Source organism: Macaca nemestrina, chromosome 1 (genome assembly GCF_043159975.1).
Source record: "Macaca nemestrina isolate mMacNem1 chromosome 1, mMacNem.hap1, whole genome shotgun sequence".
NCBI lineage: Eukaryota > Metazoa > Chordata > Mammalia > Primates > Cercopithecidae > Macaca > Macaca nemestrina.
The window spans coordinates 133,178,182-133,190,226 of record NC_092125.1 but is presented as its reverse complement, the minus strand read 5'-3'; the positions used below and the strand labels follow the sequence as shown (position 1 = coordinate 133,190,226).

At 39.5% G+C, this 12,045-nt stretch overlaps 1 protein-coding gene across 1 annotated transcript in view; it reads left to right on the top strand.

The window, feature by feature from the left end:
• The window catches only part of LOC105485463 (major facilitator superfamily domain containing 14A), a 47,608-nt gene that overhangs the window by 10,404 nt on the left and 25,159 nt on the right, over nucleotides 1-12,045 (top strand). The window contains exon 2 of the mRNA XM_011747836.3: nucleotides 3,220-3,315. Coding sequence (XP_011746138.1) covers nucleotides 3,220-3,315 — 96 coding nt within the window. The remainder of the gene's footprint in view (nucleotides 1-3,219; nucleotides 3,316-12,045) is intronic.

Sequence of the window (12,045 nt, the reverse complement as noted above, 5' to 3'; positions counted from 1 at the left end):
TTGGTAGTATTAAAATTTTGACAGTATTGATTCTTCCAATTTATGAACGTGAAATATCTTCCCATTTGTGTGTGTGTCCTCTTCAATTCCTGTCGTCAATGTTCTGTAGTCTACATTATAGACATCTTTCACTTCTTTAAGTTTATTCTTAGGTATTTCATTTGTAGCTATTGTAAGTGGGATTACTTTCTTGATTTCTTTTTCAGATATTTGCTGTTGGCATATAGAGATGGTACTGATATTTGTGTCCTGCAACTTTAATGAATTTGCTTCCATTCTGATAGTTTTTGGTGGAATATTTAGGGTTCTCTCTATATAAAGTCATGTCATCTGCAAAGAGGGACAAGTTTGATTTCCTCTTTTCTAATTTGGATGCCTTTTATTTCTTACTCTTGCCTAATTGCTCTAGTTGGTTCTTTCCAGTCAAGAGTGACGAAAGTGGGCATCTTTGTCTTGTTCCAGATCTTTGAGGAAAGGCTTTCAGGTTTTCCTTGTTCAGCATGATAGCTCTGTGTCTGTCATATATGGCTTTTATCGTATTGATGTATGTTCCTTCTATACCATTTTTGAGAGTTTTTATCATGAATCAGTGTTGAATTTTAGTAAATGCTTTTTCACCATCAATTGAAATGATCATTTTTTTTGGCTTCATTCTTTTGAAATGATGTTATCACCTTGATAGATTTATGTATGTTGGACTATCCTTGCATACCTGGAAGAATCCCACTTGAACATAATGAATGATTTTTTTTGTTTTTAATTTTTTTGAGACAGAGTTTCGCTCTTGTTACCCAGGCTGGAGTGCAATGGCGCAATCTTGGCTCACTGCAGCTTCCACCTCCTGTGTTTAAGTGATTCTCCCACCTCAGCCTCCTGAGTAGCTGGGATTACAGGCATGCGCCACCACGCGTGGCTAATTTTGTATTTTTAGTGGAGACGGGGTTTCTCCACGTTGGTCAGGCTGGTCTCGAACTCCTGACCTCAGGCGATCTGCCCGCCTTGGCCTCCCAAAGTGCTGGGATTACAGGCGTGAGCCAGCGCGCCTGGCCGATGAATGACATTTTTTTAAATCTCCTTCCTGAAGGAGGTTTGCTAGTATTTGTTGAGGATTTTTGCTTCAATGTTCATCAGAGATATTGTCCCATAGTTTATTTTGTTGTTCTCTATGCTAGTTTTAGGTAATTTTTCTCTTAAATAAACAAAGCATTTTCCTCCTAAAGTGCAAGAATGCTTATTGGAAAGAAAAGATATGGAAAATTCAGAATAGCATAGTAAACAATGTTATATCACTTAAAATCATTACCCAGTATAAATTTTATTTACATTGAGGTCAGTTTGTATTGTTTTTCAGAGTTGAAATTATCCTACCTATAGAATTTTATATCCTACTTTGATTTTTAAAAAATTAGCATGCTTTAAGCCCTGAGAAGTTATACCAAGCTTTCTGATACTGTCTGGGTATATGTGGTGATGAACATGGCAAACAAAACAGGTTTAAAGCTTATCAAATCTGTGGCCAATTTTTTTTTCCCCCCAGAGTCTCACTGTGTCACCCAGGCTGGGATGCAGTGGTGCAGTGTCAACTCACTGCAACCTCTGCCTCCCAGGTTCAACCAATTCTCCTGCGTCAGCCTTTCTGAGTAGCTGGGATTATAGGCACACGCAATCACGCCCAGCTAATTTTTGTATTTTTAGTAAAGACGGGGTTTTGCCATGTTAGCCAGGCTGGTCTCGAACCCTTGACCTCAAGTAATCTGCCCCCCTCGGCCTCCCAAAGTGCTGGGATTACAGGCATGAGCCACCATGCCTGGCCTCCTGTGGCCATTTTTTGACCTTGTATTACTGTGCTTGTTCCATTTGATACCTCCTCCTTCCTAAAACTGCTCCATTGTCATCTGTGACACTGTATTCTCTTCATTCTCCTGATGTTTTTCTCACTGTTCCTTTTATCTTCCTCTTTTCTTTATCAAAGAAGAAAAAACTTCATTCTTTTCCTCTGCCTGCTACTTAAAATGTTGGCGCTTCTTGGGATTCTGTCTCAGCTCACTGCTGTTTTCACATTTGACACTCCTGATAATCTCATCCACTCTGGTGGTTTCAGATATCACATTTGCTGCTAATTGTTTTAATCAGTGCTCAGAGACAATACAAATGTTTCAAGTAAAGAGGGCAGTTTTATAGATAGGACCTGAAATAAAGCTGAGCCTCGTGGGGGAAAGTGCTGGGAAGCCACCAGCTTTAACTGCTAGACAACCAAGGTAAACACTTGGAAGTTGTTCTTGATTCTCTCTTCTGCTATTTATCAAGCTCCTCCTAATTTCAAATCCTGAATCCTTAATCCGTTCCCTTCCCTCCAGCATTCGTACTGTGCCACTGTTTTATGCCCTCATCTCTTGTTTGAGCTGATTCAAATAGCTTCCTTTTAGATGCACTTTGCTCCTCCATTTTATCCTTTAGGAAATCACCGGAGTCATTAATACTGAAGTGATTCTTAAGACATCTCTGGCAGCAGTATAAACTTAATTTTGTGTTTTCTTTCTCATGTATATCAAATCCCAAATCTCTTACATACTTTCCCTGGGGATTGTTCTGCTTTTGAGCCATGTTGATAACGTGTTTATATTTTTGCTACTTGCTGCATTTATGGTTTTTTTTTTTTTTTTTTGGTTACATCTTTGCCAGAATAATCTTAAAACTTACATCTGATTATGTCAGTCTTAATATCTTTTAGTGGCCCCCCATAGCCTTCAGAATTAAATATAGACTCCTTAGCATGGAAGCTGGTCTTTGAGTACCTGTAGCTCATCTTTCAGTACACCCAACAAGCAGCCCATGCACTGGTTGTACTGAACTCGGTACATGAGACCCATAATGCCTCAAGCCTTGGAACCTTTGTACAGGCTGAGCCGTCTTTCCCACCCTATACCTCCGCCTGTCTAACTCTGTTGTGTCCTTTCAGACTTCCTCCTGGAAGTCTGATATTCCCATCTCCCAAGCTCCCTTGGACTCTCTATGTTCCAGCTGAATACTGTGCTTATGCTAATGAATTTCGTTGTTGCCTTGTCCCTCTGACTTTGAAGCCAGAGGCAGTGAGTACAGATGTTTGACACAGTGCCCAGTACATATATGTTCTTAATATTTGTTGACTATTGCATCGTTGTTATTGTTAATAATTATAGAATGTGTTGTTAACTTTTTAAAAAATCTTGTTTTTTATAGCCTCAAGGAATAGGTTCTCCTAGTGTTTATCATGCGGTTATCGTCATCTTTTTGGAGTTTTTTGCTTGGGGACTATTGACAGCACCCACCTTGGTGGTAAGTAATCTTTTAAATTATTTAACGCTGACTCCAAAATCTCTTTTGTTTCAGTTTTGGAGGAAAATGTGGCCCTTTTTCCTCTGCATGGTTAATTCTCCCACCGGTATTGTTCAGTATTCACCAGTATTTTACTGGTTGTCTTTTCCAACCGTTAACTCTCCCTTACCTTTTTTTTTGGTGGGGGAGGGGGGCAGTGGCGTGGAGGTGTGTGAATTTGGACTTGTCACTGGGCACGTTCAAGCAGAGGCCCTGTCGCTACTCTGAGTAAAATGGAAGAGATTCTTAAACTGACAGGTTTAGAAAAGATGATGTCTGTGACCTGCATGACTCGGCATAATTACTTTGAGGTTCATTTATGCAGCTGTATTTTACAAAAACAAGTTTCTGTTCATGTGGGCTAAGTACCTAGAAGGGCTATTCTTTAATAGATCTAAGCTGATTTTACCCAAATTCTCCCAGGTTTGAAACCTTAGAAAAGACCTCCCTGCCAGACCAAACAACTCAGAAGATAGCCAGTTTTCTTATATTGGTGTAGATAAGGGGAATGGAATGAGGGAAGGACTATCTATGGTAAATATCTATACCATCTTGAAAGGAGTAATTAGGATATGCTCTATATATAGTTTACCAAATCTTAGCGGAATAGAGTTTTAAAGTAATATACTATGTTTTCATGAGATTGTTCATATTATACAAAAAACATTTTTATAAAAAAGGTTACTTAATAGAAAAGTTATTTAAGTAGATTGACCTAGTCTAAGAATATTTACAGTGCCTATTTCTTGATATATTTATTGACAGCTGCGTAATCGTTACTATCTACACATAAAATATTGATGTTTAACAGTTGCTCATGCCTGTAATCCCAGCATTTTGGGAGGCTGGGCAGGGGCGGATCGCTCGAACTCAGCAGTTGAGACCAGCCTGGGCAACATGATGAAACCCTGTCTCTACAAAAAATGCTAAAATTAGTTGTGTGCGGTGGCATAGGTTTGTAGTTCTAGCTACTCGGGAGGCTAAAGTGGGAGAATCACTTGAGCCCAGGAGGCGGAGGTTGTAGTGACCCAATATCACGCCACTGCACTCCAACCTGGGCGACGGGAGTGAAACCTTGTCTCAAAAAAAAAAAAAAAAAAAAAAGTCGGCCACAGTGGCTCACGCCTGTAATCCCAGTACTTTGGGAAGTTGAGGCAGGCGGATCACAAGATCAAGAGATCGAGACCATCCTGGCCAACATGGTGAAACCCCAACATGGTGAAACCCCGTCTCTGCTAAAAATACACAATTTAGCTGTGCATGATGGTGCGCGCCTGTTGTAAACCCAGGTACTTGGGAGGCTGAGGTAGGAGAATCTCTTGAACCCGGGAAGCGGAGGTTGCAGTGAGCAGAGATCGTGCCACTGCCCTCCAGCCTGGAGACAGAGTGAGACTCTGTCTCAAAAAAAAAAAAAAAAAAAAAAAGTCATTTTGAATATATAGAGCATATTTATGAGTATTGCTATAAAAAAATCAAAGGGTGTTTTGGTTTTTTTTTTTTTAGTTTACTAATTTCAGATAGAAATCTTTAAAAAATTAATTTACACATTTCCTGGCTTCGTAATCCAAGTAGAGTGATTTGGAACTTCCTCAGATGATGCAAGTTGGTTATGACATTCATAACTTCATTGAATTGTAATAGCCTGTTTGTTGTCAAGGGTTACTGAAGTGCTGTAATAACTTTGTGGACTCATGACTTTACATTAGCTTTCCTAGTGTGCCAGCATGCTTTTTATAAGTTGTCAATTTAACATATAAATCTGTCTGGTAGATCATCACTCCTACCATTTAAAGTACTTGAGCTTTGTAATAGTAAACAGTCCACGTGTATTTATGTTATGATGGATCCAGGCACAGTCCTTTAATGTATTCAAAGTGGACTATGTTAGGCACGGCCCTAACGTATTCCACTTTGAATACGTTATCATTTTTAACCCTCACAACCACCTTATCAGTGAGATATTAGCCTCATAATACAGATGAGGAAGCCGGGGCTTAGAAAAGTTAAGCAATGTGATTGCTACTCTGACAGTAAGCTGCAGTGTTGGTATTTGCACCTAGGCTTCCTTGACTCCTCCAGTGGTCAGTCTTTTGGGGAATGCAGGTAGTAACTGGTTTGTACCGATGTTTTAGCTGGTTGAGGTTATGAGGCAGCCCAACCATTAGCTAAGTAGGGTGATCAAAATGTGGATGAGCTGTTAGCAAGCTGTGAAAAAAAGCATTTTGTGATGTTTCCATAATTTGTTATCAGTATTTCAAGTGTATATAGCTATTTTTAAAATTTGCTTCTCGTTTACATTTTTTTAGGTATGTCATCTTCTGTGTAATTTTGGTACATTTTTTTCTTAGTTGGACAAAGGGAGGCTATCTTTTTTAAGAACAAGAAAGGGGTCCCCTTAATTAGAAAGGCTTGTTTATTCATTTTTCATAGACTAATGTTGTGCTTAATATATTCCTTTTTTTTTTTCTTGAGACGGAGTCTCGCTTTGTCACCAGGCTGGAGTGCAGAGGCACAATCTTGGCTTACTACAACCCCCGCCTCCCAGGTTCAAGCAATTCTCCTGCCTCAGCCTCCCTAGTAGCTGGGACTACAGGCACGTGCCACCATGCCCAGCTAATTTTTGTACTTTTAGTAGAGATGGGGTTTCACCATGTTGACCAGAATGGTCTCGATCTCTTAACCTCGTGATCTGCCCGCCTTGGCCTCCCGAAGTGCTGGCATTACAGGTGTGAGCCACTGTGCCTGGCCAATGTATTCTTATTTTCTTTAATTTTTCTGTGTTTTCTTATTTTATTGTATTTATTTATTTTGAGACCGAGTCTCACTCTGTTGCCCAGGCTGGAGTGCAGTGGTGCAACCTTGGCTCACTGCAACCTCCACCTCCCAGGTTCAAGCAATTCTCCTACCTTAGCCTCCCAAGTAGCTGGGACTATAGGCACGTGCCACCATGCCAGGCTAATTTTTGTATTTTTAGTAGAGACAGGGTTTCACCACATTGGCCAGGCTCGTCTTGAACTCCTGACCTCAGGTGATCCCCCTGCCTCGGCCTCCCAAAGTGCTGGGATTATAGGCGTGAGCCACCATGTCCAGCCTGGCGTATCTACTTTTTAGAAGTTACCCTGTTACGTATTTAGTATATGTCACTAATTAAGAACAATGTATTAATTCAGTGTGGGCTTTTTAAAAAGGTTTTACTCATTTCAAGGCTTTTTGCTTACAAATTTTGTTTTTTGTTGTTGTTGGCTTTGTTGGCAGCCTTTCTTTTGGGCTCCAGTATTCCTCCCACTCTTCCCCAGCATTGTGTATGAGAGGTGTGTAAAGAGGTGGGTTTCAGGGTAAAAGAAGGCTCTCCTCTTAAAAGTCTGTTAATCTTTAAACATTTCATTTCTGTTTTATGTGTTTTGAAACTGATTATAAATGGTGCATGCCACAAGAGTCAAAGTTTTTAACATTCATTTTAAAAGGAAATGAGGATGAAGACGTAATTTGTATTTTAAGTCAGTATCTTTCATTTCCCCGTCCCTCCCTCAAAAGTTATAGTTTGTTTCAGCATTTCAGATTTCAAAGATATTCTTTAAAGTATTTTTTAAAATCAGATAACCAGTTTTAGACATATTAATTTTGAATGTCTGGCTTGGGATTTATGATAGCCTTAATTTCTTAATTTTTAAAACTAATGTGACATTTTAAGACAAAAAAAAAAACTGTATGTTGCAATTATCTTTCACTTTTAAGCTCTTATAGAACAGTCAAAAAACAAAAGCTGTGTTTTATGGAAGACCTGCCGAGGGGAAGATGGTGAGCCTCTACCAACAAGGGGATTTAGCTAAAAAGAATTTTGTACTGACAAGTATTTTTAAAGATTGAAGTCTAACACTTTTAAGAGGATATGAATATATAGTTTGTCATAGTAGATGTTCTGTCAGAATCAGTGTTCATTGCTTGATTATGTAACATATTAGCTAAGTAATGAGAATGACAGTAGGTGTAAGGATCTGTAATGCCAAGGAGCGGATTTACCGTTTTTGTTTCTTTTTTTTTTCATTGAGACGGAGTCTTAATCTATCATCCAGGTTGGAGTGCAATGGCATGATCTCAGCTCACTGCAACCTCCGCCTCCAAGGTTCAAGAGATTCTCCTGCCTCAGCCTCCCCAGTAGCTGGAATTACAGGTGCGCGTCACCACACCCAGCTAATTATTTTTTTTATTGTTTTTTTTTTGAGACAGAGTCTCACTCTGTCGCCTAGGCTGGAATGCAGTGTCGCCGTCTCGGCTCACTGCAACCTTCGCTTCCCAGGTTCAAGCAGTTCTCTGGCTCAGCCTCCCAGGTACGTGGGATTACAGGCACCTGCCACTATGCCCGGCCAATTTTTTTTATTTTTGGTAGAGATAGGGTTTCACCATCTTGGTCAGGCTGGTCTTGCACTCCTTACCTTGTGATCCACCCACCTCGGCCCCCCAAAGTGCTGGGATTACAGGCGTGAGCCACCACCCCATCCAATTTTTTGTTTTTTAGTAGAGACGGGATTTCACCTTGTTGGCCAGGGTGGTCTCAAACTCCTGACCTCAAATAATCCTCCCACCTCGGCCTCCCAAAGTGCTGGGATTACGGGCGTGAGCCACTGTGCCTGGCTGGCTTTACCCTTTTGACAGCCCTATGGCTCTGGAAATAATAGGCCAGTGTGTTTGATGATTCAAGCTGTTAGATGCACAGTCCATGTTACGGAACACTCAAAATCCACTAGCATCTCTTCTACCTAGATGGTTTCGCGTCCTTGGCTACAGAAACAGCCCCAAAGCGTTTAACATTTTAAGGATTATTTACTTTCAACATTTTTAAAGTTAAAAAAAAGTTAAGATCTATAAAATTTATTGGAAAAATGTTACATTTTCTCTCTTCACCTCTAAAGACCAGTGCTAAAGAATCCTGACATCAAAAATCTTTACAACATTTGAATTACTTGTTATATTTGTCTGTTAAAATTTTATTAGAAATTGTATGGCCCCAAAGGAGAAATTGCTTTGGAGAAGAAAGGTAGCAGAGGAACAGTTTGGAAGGATTGGGGGTTGACTAGATAAAGAAAGGGAAGAAACATTCAAAATTGAAGGGATGTCATATATAAAATATGAATATTGGAAAGTATAGAATATTTCAGAAACAGCGAGGAGAACAGATTGATTGGAATGGAATATAGCTTGGCAAAGTGAATCATTAGCGATAAGATCTAGCATAGTATAAAACTTCTTATAGACGTTTATAATGTTCTTCATTCTTTCTAACACCAAACCTGTTCTTCATACCTAGAAAGATTTGGCTTGCAGTAGGCCCTTTGTGATTATTGAAAGAAAAGCATAATACATTTGAGTCCCATAAAAAGTTTGAGATACTAGTTTAAGGAGTTTAAATCTTATCCTTTAGCACAAGGACTGGCAAAATATGGCTAGAGGACTAAATCTTTTTTGCACTCTTTTTTTTTTTTGTAGTTGCTTCTGGTAGCTTTCTCTCTCTCTCTCTCTGTGTGTGTGTGTGTGTTTATATTCCTTTTCACAAGTATGTTAAATTGAACTTTTTCCTAATTGTCACTTAGCTACTTAGTTAATGCGTGCAGTAGAACTCTAAAAAGAACTAGGAGTTTCTCAAAGACCTCCCAATAATTCTTTTCAATTAGAGAGGGCATGCCATTTTTCCTTTTTTATTTTTAAATAACATGTTTTATTTTTGTGGGTACATAGTAGGGTATTACATTTATGGGGTACATGAGATATTTTGATACAGGCATACAGATGTAATAATTACACCAGGGTAAATGGGGTATCCATCATTTCAAGCATTTACTGTTTCTTTGTGTTGTAAACAGTCCAATTTTAGGTTTTGTTTTGTTTTGTTTTGTTTTTTGTTTTTCTGAGACGGAGCCTTGCTCTGTCACCAGGCTGGAGTGCAATGGTGCAATCTTGGCTCACTGCAACCTCTGCCTCCTGGGTTCAAGTGATTCTTTTGTCTCAGCCTCCCAAGTAGCTGGGATTACAGGCATGAGCCACCACACCCAGCTAATTTTTGTATTTTTAGTAGAGATGGGGTTTCACCATGTTGATCAGGATGGTCTCTATCTCTTGACCTTGTGATCCGTCCGCCTCGGCCTCCCAAGGTGCCGGGATTACAGGTGTGAACCACCACGCCTGGCCCAATTTTAGTTATTTTAAAATGTAGAGTAAATGATGACTATAGTCAACCTGTTAGCCTATTAAGTACTAGATCTTATTCTATTTTTTTGTGCCCATTAACCGTCCCCTCCTTCCCCCATTACCCTTCCCAGCCTCTGGTAACCATCATTCTGCTCTATCACCATCAGTTCAATTGTTGTAATTTTTAGCTCTCACAAATAAGTGAGAACATGTGAAGTTTCTCTTTCTGTGCCTGGCTTATTTCTCTCAACATAATGACCTCCAGTTCCATCCATATTGTTGCAAATGACAGGATCTCATTCTTTTTCTGTGTGTATAAGTACCACATTTTCTTTATCCTTCCATTCATCTGTTAATGGACACTTAGATTGCTTCCAAAGCTTAGCTATTAAGAATAGTGCTGCATACAGAAATTAGCCAGGCGTGGTAGGGCACGCTGTAATCCCAGTTACTCAGGAGGCTGAGGCAGGAGAATCACTTGGACCTGGGAGGCGGAGGTTGCAGTGAGCCGAGATAACGCCATCTCACTCCAGCCTGGGCGACAAGAGCGTAACTCCGTCTCAAACAAACAAAGGAATAGTGCTGCAGTAAACATAGGAGTACAGATATCTCTTTGACATACTGATTTCCTTTTTTTGAGGGTGGGCGGGGGGATATATACCTAGCAGTGAGATTGCTGGATCATATGGTAGCTCTATTTTTAGGTTTTTTGAGGAACCTTCCAACTGTTTTCCATAGTGATTGTACTAATTTACATTCCCACCGTGTACGAGTGTTCCCTTTTCTCCACATCCTTGCCTATCTTTTGGGTAAAAGCCATTTTTAACTGGGGTGAGATGATACTTCACTGTAGTTTTGATTTTCATTTCTCTGATGATCAGTGATGGTTGAGCATTTTTTCGTATACCTATTGGTCACTTGTATGTCTTCTTTTGAGAAATGTCTATTCAGTTCTTTTGCCTATTTTTAAAAATCAGATTATTAGATTCTTAGATTCTTTTCTGATAGAATTATTTGAGCCCCTTATATATTTTCGTTATTAATCCCTTGTCAGATGGATAGTTTGCAGATATTTTCTCCTATACTGTGGGTTGTCTCTTCACTTTCTTGTTTGCTTTGCTGTGCAGCTTTAAACTTGATGTGATCCCATTTGTCCATTTTCACTTTGGCTGCCTGTGGTCGTGGAGTATTATCAAGAAATCTTTGCCCAGTCCAGGGTCCTGGAGATCACATACTATTTTTATAAATAAAATTTTATTGGAACACAGTCAAACCCATTCATTTACATACAGTCGACTTTTTTCATTTCTTCCCTAAGAAAGGGTATCGCTCTGTTGTTGAGGATGGAGTGCAGTGGCATGATCTTGGCTCACTGCAACCTTAGCCCTCCGGGTTTAAGTGATTCTCCTGCCTCAGCCTCCCGAGTAGCTGGGATTGCAGGCACCCGCCATCATGCCTGGCTAATTTTTGTATTTTTAGTAGAGATGAGGTTTCGCCATGTTGGCCAGGCTGGTCTCGAACTCCCACCTCAGGTGATCCATCTGCCTCTTCCTCCCAAAGTGTTGGGATTACAGGCGTGAGCCACCACACCTGGCCTCTAATTTTATTTTTACTTACAATGAGCACATTTTTGTTAAATTTCTTGCTATTGGCAGAAGAAGAATCACTGAAGAAAGGGGAGCGACTCTGATCCCTCTAAAGGTTCTTCTTGCAACATGTCAGAAAGTATATTTAGCATAATGTTTCTTCTTAAAGGGAAGACCTTCCCTACCTTTCTTGTTACCCACATTCCCATTCTCTATTGTTTTTACTGAGAGATAGCATTGGATAATGGAAGCATTAGTTTCTAAGTCAAACAGGAACTCAGTTGCCTCATCTGTAAAGTGATAATATTATCTAATTCACAATGTTGGGATTAAATAAGAGTACATATAGGCTGTAAAAATGGTAGCTGCTGTTTATTTTTCCAATTGCCTGGAATTGCCTTTTCAGTTGATGCATTCCAATGGTTCTCTTGCTGCCCACTGCAAAAAAAAAACGATACCACATGATTTGAGAACAAGCCTTGCAAAGGATAGAATAACTTGTTATACATTTTCATAGGTTGGGATTTTTTTCTTATTTTATAGAATCTTTCTTGATCTACTTTGTGGCAATTAAAAATTCCTTATTAATTTTCCCAATCTCCTATCCTAGATAATATATCCATCTGAAAGAGAAATATAAGTCAATTATGTTGAGGAAGCATCATAGCATAGTGAGTAAAAGCATAGGCTTTCAAGTCTGATCTCCTAGGTTCAGTTTCAGCTTTGCCATTTACTTGCTGAATGTAGTCTTAGACAAGATGTTTAACCTCTGCATATCAGTTTTCTGATAGGGTTGTTATGAGGGATTAAATGAGATAATATATGTAAAGTGCCCAATTTAGTGCCCTGTGACATAGTAAGTACTGTATAAATAGATGATTATTAATGGTCATATGCATGTCATGCAAATCTGAATATGTAA